Source organism: Anomaloglossus baeobatrachus, chromosome 1, assembly GCF_048569485.1.
Source record: "Anomaloglossus baeobatrachus isolate aAnoBae1 chromosome 1, aAnoBae1.hap1, whole genome shotgun sequence".
Lineage (NCBI taxonomy): Eukaryota > Metazoa > Chordata > Amphibia > Anura > Aromobatidae > Anomaloglossus > Anomaloglossus baeobatrachus.
In genome coordinates, this window is record NC_134353.1 from 615660156 (window position 1) to 615686322 (window position 26167).

The 26167-nt window shown below is 55.7% G+C and overlaps 1 protein-coding gene across 1 annotated transcript in view; it reads right to left on the reverse strand.

Annotated features, from left to right (window-relative positions):
- Nucleotides 1-17926, reverse strand: part of ZNF367 (zinc finger protein 367) — a 41765-nt gene extending 23839 nt beyond the window's left edge. Inside the window, exons 1-2 of the mRNA XM_075340490.1 lie at nt 17414-17926; nt 10726-10876 (exon numbers count right to left, since the gene is read on the reverse strand). Of these exons, the coding sequence (XP_075196605.1) occupies nt 10726-10876; nt 17414-17767 (505 nt within the window). The 5' untranslated portion in view covers nt 17768-17926. The remainder of the gene's footprint in view (nt 1-10725; nt 10877-17413) is intronic.
- Nucleotides 17927-26167: the final 8241 nt, after the last annotated feature.

Sequence of the window (26167 nt, forward strand, 5' to 3'; positions counted from 1 at the left end):
ACTCTTGTCCATTCCGGATTGAAGGAATGAAAGAAAAGTGGGTAAGGCAAACGGCCAGGGAGAAAAACCATTATCAGAGCACCAGGATAAGAAGATCCGCCAAGATCTGTAATAGATCTTGGCGGACGTTGGTTTCCTGGCCTGTCTCATAGTGGCAATGACATCCTGAGATAATCCTGAAGACGCTAGGAGCCAGGACTCAATGGCCACACAGTCAGGTTGAGGGCCACAGAATTCAGATGGAAAAACGGCCCTTGTGACAGCAAGTCTGGGCGGTCTGGAAGCGCCCACGGTTGACCCACCGTGAGATGCCACAGATCTGGGTACCACGATCGCCTCGGCCAATCTGGAGCGACGAGAATGGTGCGACGACAGTCGGACCTGATCTTGCGTAACACTCTGGGCAGCATCGCCAGAGGAGGAAACACATAAGGCAGTCAAAACTGCGACCAATCCTGAACTAATGCGTCCGCCGCCAGAGCTCTGTGATCCTGAGACCGTGCCATGAAGGCCGGGACCTTGTTGTGTCGTGACGCCATGAGATCGACGTCCGGCGTTCCCCAGCGGCGACAGATCTCTCGAAACACGTCTGGGTGAAGAGACCATTCCCCAGCGTCCATGCCCTGACGACTGAGAAAATCTGCTTCCCAGTTTTCTACGCCCGGGATGTACACTGCGGAGATCGTGGAGGCTGTGGCTTCCACCCACTGCAGAATCCGCCTGACTTCATGGAAGGCTTGACGACTGCGCGTGCCTCCCTGATGGTTGATGTATGCGACGGCCGTGGCGTTGTCCGACTGTATACGGATCTGTCTGCCCTCCAGCCACCGATGGAAGGCCAATAAGGCTAGATACACCGCCCTTATCTCAAGAACATTGATCTGAAGGGAGGACTCTACCGGAGTCCAGGTTCCCTGAGCCCTGTGGTGGCGGAAAACCGCTCCCCACCCTGACAGGCTCGCGTCCGTGGTGACCACAGCCCAGGTTGGGGGTAGGAAGGATCTTCCTTGCGATAGAGAATTGGGACGGAGCCACCACTGAAGAGACGTCTTGGTTGCAAGGGACAGAGAGACGTTCCTGTCGAGGGAAGTCGACCTCCTGTCCCATTTGCGGAGAATGTCCCATTGGAGTGGCCGCAGATGGAATTGCGCGAACGGCACTGCCTCCATCGCTGCCACCATCTTCCCCAGGAAGTGCATGAGGCGCCTCAAGGGGTATGACTGACCCCGAAGAAGAGATTGTATCCCTGCCTGCAGGGACAGCTGTTTGTCCAGCGGTAGCTTGACTACCGCTGACTGTGTATGAAACTCCATCCCGAGGTAAGTCAGTGATTGGGTCGGTGTCAACTGGGATTTTGGGAAGTTGATTATCCACCCGAACTGCTGGAGAGTCGCCAGAGCGACTGTAAGGCTGTGTTGACACGCCGCCCGAGAAGGTGCCCTGACTAGGAGATCGTCTAAGTAGGGAATCACCGAGTGGCCCTGAGAGTGTAGGACCGCCACTACGGATGCCATGACTTTGGTGAACACCCGTGGGGCTGTCGCCAGGCCGAAAGGCGTCGGCCCGAGCGGGGGCGGAGAGGTTCTGAAGAAACGAGTCTGAGGACGAGAGCTGAACTCTATCCTGTAACCGTGAGACAGAATGTCTCTCACCCATCGGTCTTGAACATGTGGCCACCAGGCGTCGCAAAAGCGGGAGAGCCTGCCACCGACCGAGGATGCGGTTCGGGGATGCAGAGAGTCATGAGGAGGCCGCCTTGGAGGCAGTGCCTCCGGCGGCCTTTTGGGGGCGTGACTTAGACCGCCACGCATAGGAGTTCCTCTGGCCTTTCTCCGGCCTGTTGGACGAAGAGGACTGGGGCTTGGCGGAGGGACGAAAGGACCGAAACCTCGATTGAATTTTCCATTGTTGAGGTCTCTTAGGTTTGGACTGGGGTAAGGAGGAGTCCTTTCCCTTGGATTCCTTAATAATCTCATCCAATCGGTCGCCAAACAATCGGTCGCCAGAAAACGGCAAACCGGTTAAGAACCTCTTGGAGGCCGAGTCTGCCTTCCATTCGCGCAGCCACATGGCCCTGCGGACTGCCACAGAATTAGCGGATGCCACCGCTGTACGGCTAGCAGAGTCTAGGACTGCGTTCATGGCGTAGGAAGAAAAAGCTGTCGCTTGAGAAGTCAGAGACGCAACCTGCGGAGCAGAATTACATGTGATTGCATTAATCTCAGCCAGACAAGCTGAGATAGCTTGTAGTGCCCACACGGCTGCAAAGGCCGGGGCAAAAGACGCGCCCGTGGCTTCAAAAATGGATTTCACCAGGAGCTCTATCTGCCTGTCAGTGGCATCCTTCAGCGATGAGCCATCTGCCACCGATACTACAGATTTAGCCGCCAATCTAGAGACTGGAGGATCCACCTTGGGACACTGAGCCCAACCCTTAACTACGTCAGAGGGGAAGGGGTAACGTGTGTCAGTAAGGCGCTTAGTAAAGCGCTTGTCCGGAACCTCTCTGGGCTTCTGGACAGCATCTCTGAAGTTAGAGTGATCGAAAAAAGCACTCCGTGTACGTTTGGGGAACCGACACTGGTGTTTCTCCTGCTGAGAAGCAGACTCCTCTACAGGTGGAGGCGGGGAAGACAGATCTAACACCTGGTTAATGGACGAGATAAGATCATTAACTAAGGCGTCCCCTTCAGGTGTATCAAGATTGAGAGCAACGTCTGGTTCAGAGCCCTGAGCTGCGACGTCCGCCTCGTCCTCCAGAGAGTCCTCGGGCTGGGAACCCGAACAGCGTGAAGAAGTCGGGGAAGATTCCCAGCGAGCCCGCTTAGTCGGTCTGGGACTGAGATCCGGGCAGGAGTCCTGCGCGTGGGACCTAGGGCCCAACCTGGGAGCGCGCTGCGGCGCGGACCGAGAGGGGCCTGGAGGCGACGAGCTAACGGGGACCGGGGCCTGTGTAAGGACCGGTCTGGACTGCAAAGCTTCTAGCAGCTTGGCAGACCATTTGTCCATAGACTGAGCCATGGATTGCGAAAGTGACTCAGAGTTTCTCAGCAAACGCAGCAAACTCTGTCCCTGCCGCCTGGACAGGGGGAGCAGGGGGGTCTACATGAGCCGAGGGGCCCACTAGTGACCGAGGCTCAGCTGAGCAAGCGAAACAGGGGTTGAGCATTGCTCACAGTGAGGGTAGGTGGAACCCGCAGGCAACATAGCCCCACAAGAGGTACAGGTCGCAAAAAAAACAAACAAAAAACCCTGTGCCTTAGCACCTTTGCTCCTTGTGGACGACATGCTGTTGTCTCCTAGGAGAGTGATCACTGAGGGTATATGGGAAGGGGTATACAGCCCGACCGAACAGAAATATGTATATAAATACGTATCTATTCCGGCACCCTGGGGGGGGACCAGCACCGGGTGACCGGTGTGGCTTACCGACCGCTAAAAAGCGAGTGTGTGTCCTCCAGATTCCCTGCCTTAGGTCTCCCAGAGCTGCAGAGCTCTTCTCTGATAATCCTCCACCGGCAGAATGCCAAAAACATGGCTGCCGGAGCTCTCAGGGGAGGAGTGGAGCCGTGGGTGGTGTTAGAAAAGTGCGGGAATCTGGGGTCCCCACAGTGATCAGTGAGGGGGGAGGAAACATACAGGATGCTTCGGCCCTCACAGCCGACGTCAGGCCGGCCGGCCCGCCCTTACCCCTGACAGGCAGGCCCGGGGGCGGGATTTTTGCTACTAGGCCGCGATGAAGCCGGGGACTAAATTTAAGACCGCGGCCGACAAACAGGCTCGGTCGGCGCGGAAGTCCGCCGGTCTTCAGAAATCAGCAGCTGCTGCAGCGTCCGGGAATAAGGCGCTCCATGCACAGTCCCCATGGGGACACAGAGTACCTTATAGATGCAGGGCCCGATCCCTGAGGAAGAATAGACTCCTGTCCAGCAGATTCCCACAGGGGCTGCGGAGGGAGCTCGGTCCCAGTGAATGGATGACCTGTCAGGATCCCACTTCTCCCAGAGCCACTAAGGGATGGTGAAGGAAAACGGCATGAGGCTCCGGCCTTTGTACCCGCAATGGGTACCTCAACCTTAACAGCACCGCCGACTTTAGTGGGGTGAGAAGGGAACATGCCGGGGACCCCGTGGGGGTCCTCTTTTCTTCCAACCGATATAACTAATCTGAGAATGCATGAGTGGATGTGTGCCTCCTTCCACACAAAGCATAAAACTGAGGAGCCCGTGATGCACGGGAGGGTGTATAGGCAGAGGGGAGGGGTTACAATTTTAAAGTGTAATACTTTGTGTGGCCTCCGGAGGCAGAAGCTATACACCCAATTGTCTGGGTCTCCCAATGGAGCGACAAAGAAAACATCACATTCCCCTCGGACCAATTCTAGCCTGTGTATCTGCATACATGGATTATTTTCTCAGTCCTAATCGCAGCATGGTGCGACTGTAATGCGAGACTCTTTTCTCTCGCACCCATTCAAGTGAATGGGGCGAGAAAAAAAAAAAAAAAAAAAACACACTGCACTCGCGGTACACCGGTGCACCATGCATGCAGAGCGAGAGTCGCAATAGCCGGCTACGGAGGAGAGAGGGAGAGAAATCCCTCCTTCCCCTCCTCCGTGCCAGCCCGCCCCTCCTGAGAGCCTGCCCGCCCCCGCAGCTGTGGTCCGCTCGCACTGTCGGACCTCAGACGCAGGGACTCTAGCATGACACTCTGCTCAGCTGCCAGCACGAACCGAGTGTCATGCGAGCATCGCAGTAGTGCCCTGTGTGGCCCCAGCCTCTCTAACACTCACTGACTCACTCACTGACCACCAGCGCGGCGCTGCACGGCTGTCACACTGCTGGCGGCTTCTCCTGATTTGAAAATGCCGGCCGCCCATTATACAATCTCTTATTCCCTTTCCCCGCCCACCGGCGCCTATGATTGGTTGCAGTCAGACACGCCCCCATGCTGAGTGACAGCTGTCTCACTGCAACCAATCACAGCCGCCGGTGGGCGGGTCTATATCTTGCAGTAAAATAAATAAAATTAAAAAAAAAAAAAAAAAAAAAACGGCGTGCGGTCCCCCCCAATTTTGATACCAGCCAGGGTAAAGCCACACGGTTGAAGGCTGGTATTCTCAGGATGGGGAGCTCCACGTTATGGGGAGCCCCCCAGCCTAACAATATCAGCCAGCAGCCGCCCGGAATTGCCACATGCATTAGATGCGACAGTCCCGGGAGTCTACCCGGCTCATCCCAAATTGCCCTGGTGCGGTGGCAATCGGAGTAATAAGGGGTTAGTCATGGCAGGCGTCTATGAGACACCCCCAATGATTAACCTGTAAGTGAAAGTAAATAAACACATACACCCAAAAAAATACCCTCTTTCACCATTTTATTAAAATCCCCAAATACCCCTGCAGGTCCGACGTAATCCACAGAGGTCCCGCGACGCTTTCAGCTCTGCTACATGAAGCTGACAGGAGCGGCACTAGAACACCGCCGCTCCTTGGAGCTCCACGCATCAACTGAAGGGAGTCGCGCTGTCAGCGGTGACGTGATGTGTGGGAGTTGACGGTGCATGTGTGGGAGTTCACGGTGCACGTGCGGTGATTGAGTCTCTCTCAGCCTTTAAAAAAAAAAAAAAAAAAAATGGATCCGTTTTTTACCGGATCAGTTACATCAGTTTTTCCCAATCTGAGACGGATCCGTCCCATCAGGCACAAACCGGATTGTGCCTGATTGGAAAAAACTGATGTGTGAAAGTAGCCTAAGAAGACTTTTGGTGGCAGGAGTCAAGTCTGATTTACTAATCAACCCAAGGATCTTAGAATCTGAAGTGAAGTGAAGATGATCTGACAGATGGAATAGAGAGCCATCATTAAAAAGTCGTCCTGATAAGGGATGTTATGCAAATTTCTAGCTCTGAAAAATGGGGGCCATATTGTTGGGGGGCCACACAGAATGGCATCATGGGCTGATTTCACCCCCCCAGGTGATGGTTGTAACACACCTGGTTTAAACTATGCCCTCTACCAGGCTGTTAGCAAAGACCACTCAGGCATTAAGATAGTAAAATAATTGCGTATTGTTATCTGTAGATTATCTGGTTATGCAAAACAGTTCTAACTTTAGCCAATGATGGCGGAAAAAGATTCAACACCACAGATCAAGGGGGATGTACACCTTTAAATAAATTAATTGATAAGTGACATATCTGTGTTAGATGCATGTTTCTCTGTGGCTCACGTGTGGATGCTGATGTTGTGATCTAAACAATTACCGTATTTTTCGGACTATAAGACGCACCGGACTATAAGACGCACCCTGGTTTTAGAGGAGGAAAATAGGAAAATAAAATTTTAAGCAAAAAATGTGGTCATGACACACTGTCATGGGGCGAGGATCTGCTGCTGACACTGTTATGGGGGTAATGTCCCCAAATTCTCTACTAAGGTGCCGCATCCTGGTAATGATCCTCCCTGCCTGGTATATACAGTATATGTCCCTCATCCGCTATACACCGTAATCCTGCCATATGGCCGCATCCTGCTATATACTGGCATGTGGCCGCATCCTGCTATATAACCCATCATGGCATATGGCCCCATCCGGCTCATCATATGCCCCCATCCGGCTCATCATATGCCCCCCCATCCGGCTCATCATATGCCCCCCCATCCGGCTCATCATATGCCCCCCCATCCGGCTCATCATATGCCCCCCCATCCGGCTCATCATATGCCCCCCCATCCGGCTCATCATATGCCCCCCCATCCGGCTCATCATATGCCCCCCCATCCGGCTCATCATATGCCCCCCCATCCGGCTCATCATATGCCCCCCCATCCGGCTCATCATATGCCCCCCCATCCGGCTCATCATATGCCCCCCCATCCGGCTCATCATATGCCCCCCCATCCGGCTCATCATATGCCCCCCCATCCGGCTCATCATATGCCCCCCCATCCGGCTCATCATATGCCCCCCCATCCGGCTCATCATATGCCCCCCCATCCGGCTCATCATATGCCCCCCCATCCGGCTCATCATATGCCCCCCCATCCGGCTCATCATATGCCCCCCCATCCGGCTCATCATATGCCCCCCCATCCGGCTCATCATATGCCCCCCCATCCGGCTCATCATATGCCCCCCCATCCGGCTCATCATATGCCCCCCCATCCGGCTCATCATATGCCCCCCCATCCGGCTCATCATATGCCCCCCCATCCGGCTCATCATATGCCCCCCCATCCGGCTCATCATATGCCCCCATCCGGCTCATCATATGCCCCCATCCGGCTCATCATATGCCCCCATCCGGCTCATCATATGCCCCCATCCGGCTCATCATATGCCCCCATCCGGCTCATCATATGCCCCCATCCGGCTCATCATATGCCCCCATCCGGCTCATCATATGCCCCCATCCGGCTCATCATATGCCCCCATCCGGCTCATCATATGCCCCCATCCGGCTCATCATATGCCCCCATCCGGCTCATCATATGCCCCCATCCGGCTCATCATATGCCCCCATCCGGCTCATCATATGCCCCCATCCTGGTATACGGCCGCATCCTGTGGCACATAAAAAAAAATAAACGTTCATACTCACCTCCCTTTACCTCACTCCCTGCAGCATCGCTCGTCCTCCCGTCTGTGTCAGCGCCGCTGATTGGAGCCGTCCCCATTACCCTGCTGGATCGCGATCATCTCCTGTGTCTGTGCCAGTGTCCCGGCCGCTGCGTGTGGACACGTGCGCACAGCGATGACGTCATCGCTGTGCGGCCGCTAGTCTCCACTCAGCTGCCGGCACAAACACAGGAGATGATCGCGATCCAGCAGGGTAATGGGGACGGCTCCAATCAGCGGCGCTGCCGCTGACACAGACGGAAGGACGAGCGATGCTGCAGGGAACAGTGAGTACTGTACACTCACTGATTCACTGCTCCCCGCGCTGATGATGACGCGCGGGGAGCAGTGAATACAGCCGCACATGATCACTCCAGGCCGTAGTTGCCAGGGGTGATCATGCGAGCCGGCTGTTTATCCCCCGCCCATCATCCCGCCCACCTGTCAGCGCCGGCTTCAGCGCTGAGGGATGATGGGCGGGGGATGGGCGTGCATATTAAATGAGCGGGTCCACGTGGTCACGGCAGGCTGCTACAGCCTGCTCGTGCCCCCGATGACCCGCTCCACCGCAGCACCCACATTCCCCGCAGCCACATTCAGACCATAAGACGCACCCCCCCCACTTTCCCCCAACATTTGGGGGAAAAAAAAGTGCGTCTTATGGTCCGAAAAATACGGTAACGTTAAAGTTATTTGCGTCCCACTGTGAGGGATGTTGTCCATTGTAACGCCGAGGTTCCCTGCTGTGATGGAGGTACAGGGATTCCTTGGGTAACCCTGCCTATTGAAGGGAAGCGCTGGGATTTCTTGTTGTGAGGTAGGGTAGATACAGGGATCCCAAATGTGAGGCTGTCTGTTCAAAGGAAGTGCTGGGAGTCTCTGCTGTGATGCAGTCATGGGGATTGTGGCTGTGACGCAATCTCAAACCTCTCATCGCATAGTGTGATGAGTGGTTTTCCGGATATAACATCTGTGTGATGGTTTGACCGGGCCATTTAAATTGACTGAGTGTCAATACGATCCCACGCAGCACAGAGAGGAAACATGCATGGATCGCTGCTTCACTTGAATTCCCCTGATTAATTGATTCAAGGAAATGCGTCAGGAGATAAGAAAGTGAAGTGAAAGAGCCCCAGCATTGCAGCTCCTTATGGTACGACAAGAGGACGCGGTGTTCTGTTTTGCATTATGCATGAGGGGACACAGCATGCGACTCATCTGAAAAGTTGAGATTGTTCCATATTACCTTCTCACTGTTGGTAAATGAGTGGTGCTTGTGTCGACATGGGTGATACACCCTGGTGATACCTGTTGGTTCCACAGAGTCCTATCAGATACGCAATGGTGTTACTGACAGGACTCCATGGGACCAATAGGGATCACCAGGGTGTTTCACCCATATCCACTCAAGCACCACTCCTTTATCATTGTGGAGATCAGAAACCACCTGCTATACAGGGACTCCTACCCAGGCTGTTTCACCTAAATAAGAACCCAACTACATGAAGATACAGACTGTCTCATAGCATCCTTGCGGAAAAATATAATTTTCCTTCTATTTTAGACATTTTTCCTGTTGGTTCAACAGAAGCAATCATTTACTGACACTAAAAAGAATCTTACCTACCACCCACATGTACTACATTGCAACTAGTGGTTATCATAGACTATTACTTATGGTCGAACCCTTCATACCACTTCACAGGCGTCTATTGCACAACACAGCGGAGAAATCCTGTCTGAGAAATCTATCCGATACTTTTGTACGTTAGATAAATCATCCCTTGAAAAAGACCCATTATTGGGTCGAAACATTAATGTTTGATTTCTAGCACCTTTTGTGCCTTTGGAATTATTTTTCTGCCAAGTATGTTTCATCATATTAAAGCATTGAAAAAAACCTACCATTTCATTTTCTTTACTTTGTAAAGGTGCTATGGTCTATACTTAAAGATTGGAGTTTGACATGTTAGCACCATTTTTCGGTTGAGCCTGACCCATCACTACAATTATATCATAGTATCAACAGTGCACTGCAGACCATTTGCGAGGCAGAACTGCTTTAGCAAAGGCTAAAACGCAAAAAAACCCCAAACTATTAATATGATTTAGGGGTACTTCTCACATAGCGAGATCGCTGCTGAGTCACAGGTTTTGTGACGCAGCAGTGACCTCATTAGCGATCTCGCTGTGTGTGACACTAAGCAGCGACCTGGCCCCTGCTGTGAGATCGCTGCTCGTTACACAGTGCTGGTTCATTTTTTGGACGTTGCTCTCCCGCTGTGAAGCACACATCGCTGTGTTTGACAGCGAGAGATCAATGATCTGAATGTGCAGGGAGCCGGTGTCTGGAAGCTGCGGACGCTGGTAACCAAGGTACACATCGGGTAACCAAGCGAAGCGCTTTGCTTGGTTACCCGATATTTACCTTGGTTACTAGCATACGCCGCTGTCAGGCTGCCAGTGCTGGCTCCCTGCACACGTAGCCAGAGTACACATTGGGTAACCAAGCGAAGCGCTTTGCTTAGTAACCCGATGTGTACCCTGGCTAAGCGTGCAGGGAGCCAGCGCTAAGCGGTGTGCGCTGGTAACCAGGGTAAATATCGGGTAACCAAGCAAAGCATTTTGCTTGGTTAACCGATATTTACCCTGGTTACCAAGCGCAGCATAGTTTCCAAGAGTCGCTGGTGGCTGGTCACTGGTGAGATCTGCCTGATTGACAGCTCACCAGCGACCATGTAGCGACGCACCAGCTATCCTGACCAGGTCATATCATGGTCGGAATAGCTGGTACATCGTTTAGTGAGACGGTACCCTTATTCACAACTAGTAGGCACTTTGACTGCAGGTCGGAGGAGGAGGACCTCGTTCAGAAAGCCCCTTTGATCACAGCAGAGTCCGGATTCAATCGAAATCATAGACTATGATTACCAAGTCTAGGCAATTAGACAACATGGTTAAACAACTTGTTTTGGAAGTGTGTTACCAGTATGAAGTGGCATATGCTGTTATGATTAAGGGAATCCCAAAGTGTGGTTATGTGGCCACATATAAACACAGATTAGATAATAAAGTACCTTCCACTAGAAGCTAGTACAGTTCTCACCTGTATGAGTCCTTTTATGAGCTTGCAAAGATTTCTCTCGTGGAAACACTCTGTTACAAATATTGCACCGAATTCTGCTGGAAGAGTGCTCTCCCTCATTTATTAAGTCTCGAACCGTATCAGCCCTAGGACGGCCACGTCTAATCCCATCCTAGAAAGGTAAAGAAGGGGTTTACAAACATTGTACAAGAGCAGGCAGGTATAGATAATATACTTTGTATTTGCTTATCACCAAAAGAAATCTTATTACCCCAAAGGTTTATTGGATCAGGTATGAACAGGTCAATTAAACCATTAATTAGAAAAGAGCAATTGTACCGGATATAGCGGTATGCACAGGCACTGATGCCATTTTATTGATGTGTTCATGAAATATTTCTAGATTCCTCTGTAACCCAACATCCAATCTGTAAACTGAAGGCATGATTTGATTCCCCATCCTAGCGGCAATATGGCACTGCCTCTACTTTATACGTGAAAAACCTGCTGGTTGGTTCCCCTTAAGACATACTTTAAATCTTAGACAATAAAAAAACAAAAAAACAAAACTTATTAAAAGGATGTCTTATTAATCTGCATACTGAGGTTATTCCATATATCTAAAAAGACAAACCACATTGTATGCAGCTGAACAAAGGCCAAAGTGGCCACCTCCAGTGATTAGGGTGTGCGGATGTGTTTAATGTTTACTAAAGAACAATCCAAGCCAAAATGTCTCAGTGAAGTCTACAAACATCTACGAGTACGCCACCTAGTGTACCAGAGTCTACATGCTGCAAAACTCCTCTGTTCTTAAAGGGAATCTATCACCAGGTGTTTGTCTCTACATTATACTGCTCTCAGATGGGGTATCAAAGACCCTGACAATGGGCACATTTCACCACTGCAGTAGTGGGGCATTGTAAAGGGGGGGTGTCCAATCTCTGGGAACTTCTCCGATCAGAGAATGGAGAATTTTTATAACCAAAAAGGGCACTTGTTGGCCCAATTACAAAATGGAGCGGCAGGTCAGATCCTCCACCACCGCTCCATTCATTCTCTAAGGGCTGCCAGAATAATAATAGCATAGTGTTTGGCAGCTCAATAGAGAATGAACCAAGTGGTGGTCTGCGATACGCACTGCCACTTCATTGTAATTGGGGAAAAAGTTCAGCGCCACTGCCAATCACTGCGAGTCCCACCACTGGTCAACAAGTTATCACCCATCATTAGTACTGGTGATCAATTGTTTTCACTGGACAAGTCATTAATAGGTCAGAATTTATTCTCCATTTTATAATCTCTGCTGCATGTAGTCAAAGCTTGGAAAATCCCACACCACTTTAAAGGGAATTTGTCACCAGGTTTTTGCCACCTTCTCTAAGAGCAGTGTGATATGGGGACAGAGACTGATTGCAGCTCTCTGTCACTAAGGCTAGTTTCACACTTGCATCGCGTTGTGCCATTATATGCAACACATCCATTGCATCCGTCACACAACGGATGCAACGGATCGAACAAAACAACGGAAAGCTTTTTTTTTTTTTTATTTCTTCTTTACAGTTTTACCGGCAGCAGACTATTGTGAACGATCAGCTGATCACCCGGCGGCCGGGCGCTCAGCTGAGCGCTCTCAATAGCCGTCGGCCGGGCGCTCAGCTGAGCGCTCTCAATAGCCGGCGGCCGGGCGCTCAGCTGAGCGCTCTCAATAGCCGGCGGCCGGGCGCTCAGCTGAGCGCTCTCAATAGCCGGCGGCCGGGTGCTCAGCTGAGTGCTGTGCTGTCACATGCCGGCGGCCGGGCGCTCAGCTGAGCGCTCTCAATAGCCGGCGGCCGGGTGCTCAGCTGAGCGCTGTGCTGTCACATGCCGGCGACCGGGCACTCAGCTGAGCGCTCTCACATGCCGGCGGCCGGGCGCTCAGCTGAGAGCTGTGCTGTCACATGCCGGCGGCAAAAAAAAAAAAAAGGAAGAGCATGCGCAGTGGAAAATAAAGGTTTCCGCCGCTCTAAAAAACATTACATGCTGCGTTCCTTCCACCCGACGCAGCGTCAAAATAACGACGCTGCATCGTCCAGCGAAAGAAACGCTGACACTTGCGTTACAGTGCGTCGTCCATACAAGTCTATGGAGAATAGCGCAGTGCGTTAACGGACTGCGCTATTCTCCATAGTGACGGACTGCGCTGAACACAAGTGTGAAAGTAGCCTAAGGATGCTTGTTGTAGATTTGATACTTGTTTCAGCAGGACTAGTAAACCCAGGTAACCCTCCATAGTCATGAGCTCTGTATAACTCCACCTCACCACCGATTAGCAGCTTTCTACCTATGCACAGTGTACACAGAAAACTGTCAGTGGTGTATACGGAGAAATACAGAGCTCAGCATTGGCAGATCTTTAGCAAATAAAACAGCGACTTTTTATCAAGACTGCACCAATAAACCCTGCAAATGATAGATGGCAGGGATCAGGGTCTCTGCCCCTACATCATGCTGTTCTTACGAGGTGTAGCAAAAACCTGATGTCAGATTCCCTTTCAAGGAAAGTGACAAATCTCTTTCAATGTGAAGAGCTGGCAGACGTTACAGAATAGCATAAAAAATTCTCCAAAGTATTGGGCTAAAAAATTATTTTATTGTGGAGAATTTTATGTGCTATATGTACTACAAGTTTTAAGGCTATTGCTGTTTAAGAGAGGCTGGTGTTATTCATTAGACGTTACAGAATGTCATATTACCAATGACGCTGGGAAAAAAAACAACAACCGGTTCACAAACCGTTAAGCAGGTGGTGAGAATATATGGTCAGCTGGAAAGATCCACATATTGGGACAGACCTTACTTGCCAGAGGGAGGAGTGCCTGAAGGACTAGCATCCCATTGATTTCAATATAGCCATCACATACATGTTTTTATCGGACAGCACACAGACCATATGAATAACGTGGATGCATTCAGACATCCCCTCTGACTGTTACCAGATGAAAAATGGACCAATTGCTCTCAGCAGTCCCCGCCGCGCAGGGCAGGCGAGCCCTCAGCACCAGTCCCCGCCGCGCAGGGCAGGCGAGCCCTCAGCACCAGTCCCCGCCGCGCAGGGCAGGCGAGCCCTCAGCACCAGTCCCCGCCGCGCAGGGCAGGCGAGCCCTCAGCACCAGTCCCCGCCGCGCAGGGCAGGCGAGCCCTCAGCCGCAGTCCCCGCCGCGCAGGGCAGGCGAGCCCTCAGCCGCAGTCCCCGCCGCGCAGGGCAGGCGAGCCCTCAGCCGCAGTCCCCGCCGCGCAGGGCAGGCGAGCCCTCAGCCGCAGTCCCCGCCGCGCAGGGCAGGCGAGCCCTCAGCCGCAGTCCCCGCCGCACAGGGCAGGCGAGCCCTCAGCCGCAGTCCCCGCCGCACAGGGCAGGCGAGCCCTCAGCCGCAGTCCCCGCCGCACAGGGCAGGCGAGCCCTCAGCCGCAGTCCCCGCCGCACAGGGCAGGCGAGCCCTCAGCCGCAGTCCCCGCCGCACAGGGCAGGCGAGCCCTCAGCCGCAGTCCCCGCCGCACAGGGCAGGCGAGCCCTCAGCCGCAGTCCCCGCCGCACAGGGCAGGCGAGCCCTCAGCCGCAGTCCCCGCCGCACAGGGCAGGCGAGCCCTCAGCCGCAGTCCCCGCCGCACAGGGCAGGCGAGCCCTCAGCCGCAGTCCCCGCCGCACAGGGCAGGCGAGCCCTCAGCCGCAGTCCCCGCCGCACAGGGCAGGCGAGCCCTCAGCCGCAGTCCCCGCCGCACAGGGCAGGCGAGCCCTCAGCCGCAGTCCCCGCCGCACAGGGCAGGCGAGCCCTCAGCCGCAGTCCCCGCCGCACAGGGCAGGCGAGCCCTCAGCCGCAGTCCCCGCCGCACAGGGCAGGCGAGCCCTCAGCCGCAGTCCCCGCCGCACAGGGCAGGCGAGCCCTCAGCCGCAGTCCCCGCCGCACAGGGCAGGCGAGCCCTCAGCCGCAGTCCCCGCCGCACAGGGCAGGCGAGCCCTCAGCCGCAGTCCCCGCCGCACAGGGCAGGCGAGCCCTCAGCCGCAGTCCTCGCCGCACAGGGCAGGCGAGCCCTCAGCCGCAGTCCTCGCCGCACAGGGCAGGCGAGCCCTCAGCCGCAGTCCTCGCCGCACAGGGCAGGCGAGCCCTCAGCCGCAGTCCTCGCCGCACAGGGCAGGCGAGCCCTCAGCCGCAGTCCTCGCCGCACAGGGCAGGCGAGCCCTCAGCCGCAGTCCTCGCCGCACAGGGCAGGCGAGCCCTCAGCCGCAGTCCTCGCCGCACAGGGCAGGCGAGCCCTCAGCCGCAGTCCTCGCCGCACAGGGCAGGCGAGCCCTCAGCCGCAGTCCTCGCCGCACAGGGCAGGCGAGCCCTCAGCCGCAGTCCTCGCCGCACAGGGCAGGCGAGCCCTCAGCCGCAGTCCTCGCCGCACAGGGCAGGCGAGCCCTCAGCCGCAGTCCTCGCCGCACAGGGCAGGCGAGCCCTCAGCCGCAGTCCTCGCCGCACAGGGCAGGCGAGCCCTCAGCCGCAGTCCTCGCCGCACAGGGCAGGCGAGCCCTCAGCCGCAGTCCTCGCCGCACAGGGCAGGCGAGCCCTCAGCCGCAGTCCTCGCCGCACAGGGCAGGCGAGCCCTCAGCCGCAGTCCTCGCCGCACAGGGCAGGCGAGCCCTCAGCCGCAGTCCTCGCCGCACAGGGCAGGCGAGCCCTCAGCCGCAGTCCTCGCCGCACAGGGCAGGCGAGCCCTCAGCCGCAGTCCTCGCCGCACAGGGCAGGCGAGCCCTCAGCCGCAGTCCTCGCCGCACAGGGCAGGCGAGCCCTCAGCCGCAGTCCTCGCCGCACAGGGCAGGCGAGCCCTCAGCCGCAGTCCTCGCCGCACAGGGCAGGCGAGCCCTCAGCCGCAGTCCTCGCCGCACAGGGCAGGCGAGCCCTCAGCCGCAGTCCTCGCCGCACAGGGCAGGCGAGCCCTCAGCCGCAGTCCTCGCCGCACAGGGCAGGCGAGCCCTCAGCCGCAGTCCTCGCCGCACAGGGCAGGCGAGCCCTCAGCCGCAGTCCTCGCCGCACAGGGCAGGCGAGCCCTCAGCCGCAGTCCTCGCCGCACAGGGCAGGCGAGCCCTCAGCCGCAGTCCTCGCCGCACAGGGCAGGCGAGCCCTCAGCCGCAGTCCTCGCCGCACAGGGCAGGCGAGCCCTCAGCCGCAGTCCTCGCCGCACAGGGCAGGCGAGCCCTCAGCCGCAGTCCTCGCCGCACAGGGCAGGCGAGCCCTCAGCCGCAGTCCTCGCCGCACAGGGCAGGCGAGCCCTCAGCCGCAGTCCTCGCCGCACAGGGCAGGCGAGCCCTCAGCCGCAGTCCTCGCCGCACAGGGCAGGCGAGCCCTCAGCCGCAGTCCTCGCCGCACAGGGCAGGCGAGCCCTCAGCCGCAGTCCTCGCCGCACAGGGCAGGCGAGCCCTCAGCCGCAGTCCTCGCCGCACAGGGCAGGCGAGCCCTCAGCCGCAGTCCTCGCCGCACAGGGCAGGCGAGCCCTCAGCCGCAGTCCTCGCCGCACAGGGCAGGCGAGCCCTCAGCACCAGTCCTCGCCGCACAGGGCAGGCGAGCCCTCAGCACCAGTCCTCGCCGCACAGGGCAGGCGAGCCCTCAGCACCAGTCCTCGCCGCACAGGGCAGGCGAGCCCTCAGCACCAGTCCTCGCCGCACAGGGCAGGCGAGCCCTCAGCACCAGTCCTCGCCGCACAGGGCAGGCGAGCCCTCAGCACCAGTCCTCGCCGCACAGGGCAGGCGAGCCCTCAGCACCAGTCCCCGCACAGGGCAGGCGAGCCCTCAGCACCAGTCCCCGCACAGGGCAGGCGAGCCCTCAGCACCAGTCCCCGCACAGGGCAGGCGAGCCCTCAGCACCAGTCCCCGCACAGGGCAGGCGAGCCCTCAGCAGCAGTCCCCGCACAGGGCAGGCGAGCCCTCAGCAGCAGTCCCCGCACAGGGCAGGCGAGCCCTCAGCAGCAGTCCCCGCACAGGGCAGGCGAGCCCTCAGCAGCAGTCCCCGCACAGGGCAGGCGAGCCCTCAGCAGCAGTCCCCGCACAGGGCAGGCGAGCCCTCAGCAGCAGTCCCCGCACAGGGCAGGCGAGCCCTCAGCAGCAGTCCCCGCACAGGGCAGGCGAGCCCTCAGCAGCAGTCCCCGCACAGGGCAGGCGAGCCCTCAGCAGCAGTCCCCGCACAGGGCAGGCGAGCCCTCAGCAGCAGTCCCCGCACAGGGCAGGCGAGCCCTCAGCAGCAGTCCCCGCACAGGGCAGGCGAGCCCTCAGCAGCAGTCCCCGCACAGGGCAGGCGAGCCCTCAGCAGCAGTCCCCGCACAGGGCAGGCGAGCCCTCAGCACCAGTCCCCGCACAGGGGCAGGAAAGCCCTCAGCACCAGTCCCCGCACAGGGCAGGCGAGCCCTCAGCACCAGTCCCCGCACAGGGCAGGCGAGCCCTCAGCAGCAGTCCCCGCACAGGGCAGGCGAGCCCTCAGCAGCAGTCCCCGCACAGGGCAGGCGAGCCCTCAGCAGCAGTCCCCGCACAGGGCGGGCGAGCCCTCAGCAGCAGTCCCCGCACAGGGCAGGCGAGCCCTCAGCAGCAGTCCCCATACAGCCCTGTAAGCGGCACCAAGCATTTCCCGGCCAGTCACGATAATAGAGGTCCATGGTCAGGCAGTGACAGGACCAGCATGTCGCCGACATTAGCACCCACCCTCAGTGAGGCGTCCTCTCCTGCGCCATTGCCGCCCCCGGCTGCCTCGGTGCTGACATCATGGCCGGGCTCGGGAGGAGGAGGTCCGGGGCTCAGGGTGACGTTATGTGCGTTCTCTCCCCAGCGCCACGGATACACCATGAAGTCACTGAATCCGGGGCTGCTCGGGACGGGGCTGAGCTGAGCTGCTCCCGGGGTCCCGGCACAGAAGGGCGGGCGGCGCGGCTTGAGCGGGGTGTGGGCGGAGGACGGAGACACCGCCTTGATCACGGACACCAGGACCCGGCGGGGAGGAGACGAGTCTTGAGATGACGGACACTGCAGGACAGAAGCCGGGCACACGTCAGTCATCATGCTGAAAAGACGCTGCGGTTGCTTCTCTGCCCTCGGAGGAGCAGACTTCACTGCCCATCCGCCGGACGAGACGAGCGGGCGCTGTCACGGGGCGCACACCCGGGGCTGATGGATGAGAGGAGGTGGCTGCTCGGTCCTTCTCTTCTCTTTTCCCGCGTTAGATTTCGCGCCTGATGAGAACCAATCATCTTTCTTCCTCCAGGCGCGATCCCGAGTACTTTTAGGACAGGCGGAGCTGGCAGCCAATGACAGTTGACAATACATAAGCGTTTCTGACTATCAAGCGATTCTATTGGACGAGGATAACGTCACGCAGTTCACCGTGTGACGAAATTAAACCTGCCTGCTGATTGGTGGTGGCAATGTGACATTTTTTTCCCCCTTTATTTTGACACATTCTCATCCTTCACGCCTAAAACGTGTCAGCCAATGAGAGCATGAGAGATGACAGTAGGCGGGAGCACAAGTGTGACAGACACGTGTACGGACCAATAAGGGGGACTTTTGTAGCAGGCGGGTTTTTTGAGAGAAACAACTGGCGCCAGATTTCTCCAAGACATTCCCGCGTTTATAGTTAAATTTGTTTCCAGAGTGAGGGCTGCACAATAGCTGCATTGTGCGCCCCCATGTCTGAGGTAATGCGGGTCACACCCTGCTCATGCCTGCGTGTGGTATGGAGGGCAGAGCATGTGCTGACAGGAAAGAAGCAGGACACTATTAAAGGGACCTGTCACCGGTGTACGCCACACTACCCTTCCTGACACCTATTTGTGAATTGTGTTCTCATACCCCCTCATATCCTCCTAGGTGCCCCACAAACCTCCAAAATATATCTCAGGCCTTTCACATGTACGTGCCGCACTCACCGCTATGGTCATATGTGTGACAGGTACCGGTAAAAACACACATGATACTGAAATTAATGGTTTTTAGTGTGTAAAAGATGGGCAAAGCCTGAAAAATTATAGAGAGATAGATCTATTTACACTTAATAAACCCTGTATTTCAGTAAACATCCATTTTTCTCCGGTATGTCACATGGATGACACACATAGAATTGTATGGGTCCGTGTGAGCCGGCATGCCGGAAAAAAACACGTGTCCGTGTGAAAACACGGATGTATCAGTTAGACCAGAGGTCTCAAACAAGCGGCCCCTGAGGCTACTTCTTGCGGCCGGCAGACACCTAGACCCCGTGACGATTGCGGCTCGGTACATACACACAGCCACCGCCGTCAGCGATTTCCTGCAGGTGAATATAATTTGCGGCACCGTGCAGAGCAGCACGTCTCTACACAGCTTTACTAATGGCAGCTGCCGCCGGCCAATCAGAGGCCAGTAGCTAACGTGGGTGTATTCCGATTGGCCGGCGCGGCTGTCATTAGTACCGGACAGCAATCGTCTCGACCCTCATGGGGTCTAGGTGCCTGCTGGCTGCAAGAAGTAGGTAAGGAAGACACCGAGGGAACGGAGGAGAGGTGAGAAGACTCTTTTTTTTTGTATGTGAAAAACGTCATAAGACGGGATATTACTACAGGATGGGACATTACTACAATAGGCAATATACTGATATTACTACAAGGGGACTATATGGGACATTACTACAAGGGAGCAATATGAGCACATTACTACAAGGGAAAATATGGGCACATTACTACAAGAGGACAATATGGGACATTACTACTAGGGCACAATATGGGCACATTACTACAAGGGCACAATATGGGCACATTACTACAAGGGGACAATATGGGACATTACTACAAGAGGACTATATGGGCCATTACTACAAGGGCACAATATGGGCACATTACTACAAGGGGACTTTATGGGACATTACTACAAGGGCACAATATGGGCACAGTACTACAAGGGCACAATATGGGACATTACTACAAGGGGACTATATGCGACATTACTACAAGGGGATTATATGGCACATTACTACAAGGGGACTATATGGCACATTACTACAAGGGGGCAATATGGGACATTACTACAAGGGGGCAATATGGGACATTACTACAAGGGGGCAATATGGGACATTACTACAAGGGGGCAATGTGGGACATTACTACAAGGGGGCAATGTGGGACATTACTACAAGTGGGCAATATGGGCACATTACTACAAGGGGGCAATATGGGACATTACTACAAGGGGGCAATATGGGACATTACTACAAGGGGGCAATATGGGACATTACTACAAGGGGGCAATATGGGACATTACTACAAGGGGGCAATATGGGACATTACTACAAGGGGGCAATATGGGACATTACTACAAGGGGGCAATATGGGACATTACTACAAGGGGGCAATATGGGACATTACTACAAGGGGGCAATATGGGCACATTACTACAAGGGTGCAATATGGGACATTACTACAAGGGGGCAATGTGGGACATTACTACAAGGGTGCAATGTGGGACATTACTAAAAAGAAACAATATGGGCACATTAGCACAGGAGACAATATGTCCATATTACTACAAAGTAACAATATGGGCACATTACCACAGGGGAAAATATGGCCACATTATTACCACAAGGGACAATATGGGCACATTACTACCACGGGGACAATATGGGCACTATATTACCACAGGGGACAATATGGGCACATTACCGCAGGATGGGGATGTTACTAAAAGATGAGGACCAAGATGGGAATATTACTACAAAATATTGGCCAAAATTACTATATGGTGGTAATTAAAAAACTATATTACTTACAAGAAGGGGATAAGATGTAAAACAAAATTCAAAATAAAGAATGATTTTATTTTCCCCATTAAAAAATACTTTTATATATAAACTGAAATAAAAGAGTGCACATTTGTTATAATAAACAAGTGAAAAATTTTCAAAAAAACGTGATCCAAAAGGTGCATAGAAAAAAATATGCGATCACTAAAAATGTCACTGGGTCCAACAAAATATATTTTTTTTCTATGTGTGGCCCTTATACTCAGCCGAGTTTGAGTCCCCTGAGTTACACCATAGAATAACAGGTACGTGTTGCATCCGTGAAAAAAAACGGATGTCACAGGTACCTGAAACATGGACGTGTGAAACAGGCCGTATTAACATCTTGCGCTGCATGGAAGCCACACCCTCTGGTCCTATTGGCGCTTCCACGCTGCACGTCACCACCTTTTCTGTGCTGATGGACGTGGAGCTCATCTATGTCATCACATGGTGCTCCAAGTCTCACAGGTCATTGGCTCTCTGAAGTGTTGCTGAGCCAAAAGTGAATCCAGTGTCTGCACACTACAGATTACTGACAAATGTGTGTAGGTGCAGATCACATGGGAGACATCATCTACATCCATCAACAAAGAAGGAGTGTTTGCTGGGATGAAGGAGGCACCCCAGAAATGGCACATTTTACAAACAGTGCAGGCAGTACCAGATTTCCACATTTCTACACCCTAGGTCACAGCACATAATTCTGCGTCCCCTGGAGCTGGTGTCACTCACTGTTAGCAACCCCGCCTCCTTATGATATCTTCTGTCACTTTTAGAAGCTATGATGGCGGCAGAGATAGAAGTAGAGCGCCAGCATTGCAATCACATCTCCCACTCCCATAGCATCTATCACCCAGGATCCAGGACATGTTCAGAGGAGGCAGTGTGCGGCCCAGGGCTATGGGGTACTCGGTCCCGGGCAGTGTACTACTGGGCTGTGTCACTGGGTGGCTGTTGCACGGGTTCTGTGACCCTGGGGGTCCCTTTAATAAAGGGTTTATATACAGGGGAATAGTTAATAAAGTTTATGTCGTGACGCCACTTGCGGTTTGCGGTTATGGTGATGGAACTGCCACAGCACAGTATTTCTGCTGGGGCTGATGTGATGGCACCCTCAATGTTGGTCCCTCCGCAAGTAGGGCCGGGGCCCCAGGGGGTAGGTGATAGAGTTAGGCGCAGAAAACATGGTAGGCCACACGAGGGGTTGCTGTGTAACTGGTTCTCTTTACTCACAGTAGATGGTAACTGGTACCCGGAGGAAGGCTGGTATTCACCTCTGGTTCCGTTAGTCCCAGTGCCGGGTTGATGACCTGGTGGCTTCTTTCCCCTGCACCTATCTCAAGTTGGTGGGTCCCTGTGGCTTAGAGCGTCTGGGGATCCCCTCCTGTTTGTCTCTCAGTCTCTGGTCCATATGGCGGGCAGTGTGAACCCTGTAGGGTCGGAGTTCCGTTCCGGTCCCTGGTTCTCCTAATACTGCTGGTGTCCCTGGACGTCTAAGGTCAGTGAGGTCCTGGATGGTCCCTTCACTGTGCAGATTTTATCAGGTCCGCCTGGAGCGTTTGCCTGACCTAGGGCTCTATACCCCATTGGTGCTATACGTCTGGGAGTACTTCTCCATACTCCACCAGCAACCACACGCCTGGGCCCTCAAAGATTCCTTCCTTCAAGCCGGGCTCCACAATAAAACCCCATCCCCTTTTCAGGTTAAATTGCTCCACCACCCCCTGGTACAGCAGTCCCCGTGCCCGGTAGCTGGCATGCCACAGACGCTGCTTCTCCTGGAGGTCTCTGGCCTCCACCTGCGCCTGCCAGGCCTCCCGCTGCTCCTGCTCCAGAGCCAGCTTGGTGATCATGGCCTGGCATGCCCAGCAGGCATCCTCTTCAACATCGGACCGCTCCCAGGTGGCGATTACTGCTCCCTCATCGAACCGTGCAGAGATTTCCAGATCTGCAACGGGGCAGTGTCACGGGCGGAGGAGGGGACGCTGTGCTCTCCCACTGCTCGGGTCCGGCTGCCGCTGCTACTGCTGCTCGGTGGTGGCTCGAGCGGTGGGCCGGATCCCGGGGACTCAAGCGGCACTCCTCGCCCGTGAGTGAAAAGGGGGATTTTGATTGTGGGGGTTTTGATTATTGTCCGTGACGCCACCCACGGTTGTGGTGATATTGGTGACACCACCGCTGCTCTGGACGGGGATCCCGGGAGCGGTGACAGGGAGCAGCTTTGTTCTTAGTTCTCCCCTCCGTGGGTAGGGGGTTGGTTGTCCCGGGGCCCGGTGATGGGGTAGGGATGAATGGCAGGCGGGTTATGGGGCCTGGTGACGTGCAGGGTCGTGGGGGCAGCGCTGTGCCGCACGGCACGGTGGTACTCACTCAGCCAATAATGAGGACACAATTCTCGGTAAAACACACGGCTGTATGGACGGGTCCCACAGACGGCTGCGGTGTTGTTTTCTCCCGGCAGGTTGATGGTGACCGCCTTTCCCTGCACCTAGATACGGTAGATGGTTCCAATGGGTTCCCACCGGTAACCCGCTCCCCGGCTTGGATATAGGCCGGAGGAGCCCCTTTTGCCCGCAGGCGCTGGCCCTGAGAAACGGTTGCCTTGGCGGTGGCGGTGTCTCCCTCCCTTGGTTGGACTGTTGCCTTCTGTCGGGACTTGGCTGTTGGGAAACCCAGGAGGTTCCCTTCACTAGCGAATTTGGCAAATTCACGGCGACTCCTAACCTTGCCGGGGTCCGTAAGCCCCTGCCAGATGGTGCTGGCTTCTCTTCGCGTACCGGTCCGGTACCGCCGGGCCACCGCCCGTCCACGGTCCTTACGGTAGACTCCAATCGGCCACTCCTGCAGACGGTCACCACCGTCTGCCAACCTTGCTGATCTGTCCGGGCCACACACCCGGACCAACTTCAGGCTGCTCCACTACTACTTCCTTCTGCTCACTTTCACCTCCAACACTAGTCTTTGCTCTGCACTCAAGCTCTGCCTGAGTTAAACTGACTACAGTTTCCTGCCTCCAGGACTGTGAACTCCTCGGTGGGCGGGCCAACCGCCTGGCCCACCCCCTGGTGTGGACATCAGCCCCTGGAGGAAGGCAACAAGGGTTTTGTGTTTGACTTAGGTGTGCCTGCTGAGAGTGTGGGGTGTGTTGGTGTTGTTCTCTGTGGCCCCTGGCTTGTCCAGGGCGCCACAGCAGCTTGCTGCCAGGTCCCCGACAGCAGCTTGGGACAGTACCTGGGTTTCGTCAACGGCGACGTCCTCTTCCGTGTCTCCCGGTGAAGGTGTGGCTCGATCGGTCACAGCTGGGTGAGGAGACGGGGCGACCTGGTCCTTCTTAACCGGAGAAGGTGATGCGGCCTGGTCTGGCCGGGAAAGGCGTTGCAGCCTGGTTCTTGTCGGCTGGGTAAGGTGGTGCTGCCTTGTCTGGTCTGGCCTGGCCGAGCGGCGGTGCAGTCCGGTCGACAAAGAGTGCCAGCATTAAGGTTGCAGCGGTCTGGTTGAGTCCTGGTGCCATCTCTGCCATCGGCGCCCGGTGCTCGTTGGCCCGTATGGCGGCCACCTCCTTCATCATCTCCGTCCGCCAATTCCACAATCTGTCGAAGCTGCTGTGCCCGCATTGTCCAGCGCAGCCACTGTACCTTCACCTCTAGCCTCTCTTTCGTCCAGGCCTCGGAGCGACCTGGTTTGTTCTCCTGGTCACTTGGAGTCGACATTCTCCTGGTGAGTCTGGGAGCATACTGCCGCAGGGTTCCCAGTCTCCCTTCTTCCAGTTTTGTTTTACATGTTGCACAAACCCAGGGGGCAGAGCTTGTGTTTGCGCGCTTTTTTCCACAGTGATGGCGCACCTCTTTTTTCACACAAAATGGCGACATTTGCACAAGTCACAAAACAGTCCATAAGGCATACGTCGCCTGTTTTAACGGGTCTAGTCCAATCCTGTTTGTGACGTCAAGAAAGCTGTTCCGCCCAGGGCTATGGGGTACTCGGTCCCGGGCAGTGTACTACTGGGATGTGTCACTGGGTAGCTGTTGCCCAGTTCTGTGATTCTGAGGTTCGCTTTAAAAAGTGGTTTATATACAGGGGAATAGTTAATAAAGTGTGTCGCTCGTGACGCCACTTGCGGGTTGCGGTTATGGTGATGGAACTGCTGCTGCACAGTCTTTCCGCTGGGGCTGATGTGATGGCAGCCTGGATGTTGGGCCCTCCACAAGTAGAGCCGGGCCCCAGGGGTAGGTGATAGAGTTTAGGCCGCTTTACACGCTACGATTTCGCTACAGCGATCTAGTTGGGGTCACGGAATTTGTGACGCACATCTGGCCGTGTTAGCGATCTCGTTGTGTGTGACTTCTATGAGCGATTTTGAATCGTCACAAAAACGTTCAAAATCGCTCATCGGTGACATGACCCCCTCCTCCCAATTATCGTTGCTGATATTTGGGCGATGTAGTTCGTCGTTTCTGCGGCAGCACACATCGCTACGTGTGACCCCGCAGGAACGAACAACCTCTCCTTACCTGCTGCCGGCCGCAATGAGGAGGGAAGGAGGTGGGCGAGATGTTACGTCCTGCTCATCTCCGCCCCTCCGCTTTGATTGGGCGGCCGCTTAGTGATGCCGCTGTGACGCCGAACGGACCGCCCCCTTAGAAAGGAGGCGGGTCGCCGGTCACAGCAACGTTGCTATGCAGGTAAGTACGTGTGACGGGGGTGCGCGATTTTGGGCGTGACGGGCAGCGATATGCCCGTGTCGCACAAACGATGGGGGCGGGTCGCACACTAGTGTCGCGGGCGGAGGAGGGGACGCCGCGCTCTCCCACTGCTCGGGTCCGGCTGCAGCTGCTGCTGCGGCTGCTGCTGCTTGGTGGTGGCTCGAGCGGTGTGCCGGATCCCGGGGACTCGAGCGGCGCTCCTCGCCCGTGAGTGAAAGGGGGTGGATTGGTGGTGGGGATTTGGTTATTGTCCGTGACGCCACCCACGATTGTGATGATTTTTGGTAACACCACCGCTGCTCTGTATGGGGATCCCGGGAGCGGTGACAGGGAGCAGCTGAGTTGTTAGTTCTCCCCTCCGTGGGTAGGGGTTGGTTGTCCCGGGGCCCAGTGATGGGGTTGAGGGTGGGTGCTGGCAGGCCGGTTGCAGGGCCTGGTGAGGTGCAGGGTCGCGGGGGCAGCGCTGTGCCGCACGGCACGGTGGTACTCACTCAGCCTGAGACGATGACACAGTTCTCGGTAAAACACACGGCTGGAAAGACGGTTCCCACGGACGGCTGCTGTTGCTTTTCCCCGGTAGTTAACGGTGACTGTCTCTTTCCCCTGCACCTAGTACTTCTGTTGGTTCCAATGGGTTCCCACCGGTAACCCGCTCCCCGGCTTGGATATGGGCCGGAGGAGCCCCTCTTTGCCCGCAGGCGCTGGCCCTGAGAAACTGGTGCCTTGGCGGTGGCGGTGTCTCTCTCATACGGTTGGACTGTTGCCTTCAATCGGGACTTAGTTGTTTGGAAACCCGGAGGTTCCCTTCACTGACGGATTTGGCAAATTCACGGCGACTCCAAGCCTTGCCGGGATCCGAAAGGCCCCTGCCAATGGTGCTGGCTTCTCCTTGTGTACCGGTCCGGTACCGCCGGGCCACCGCCCGTCCACGGTCCTTACGGC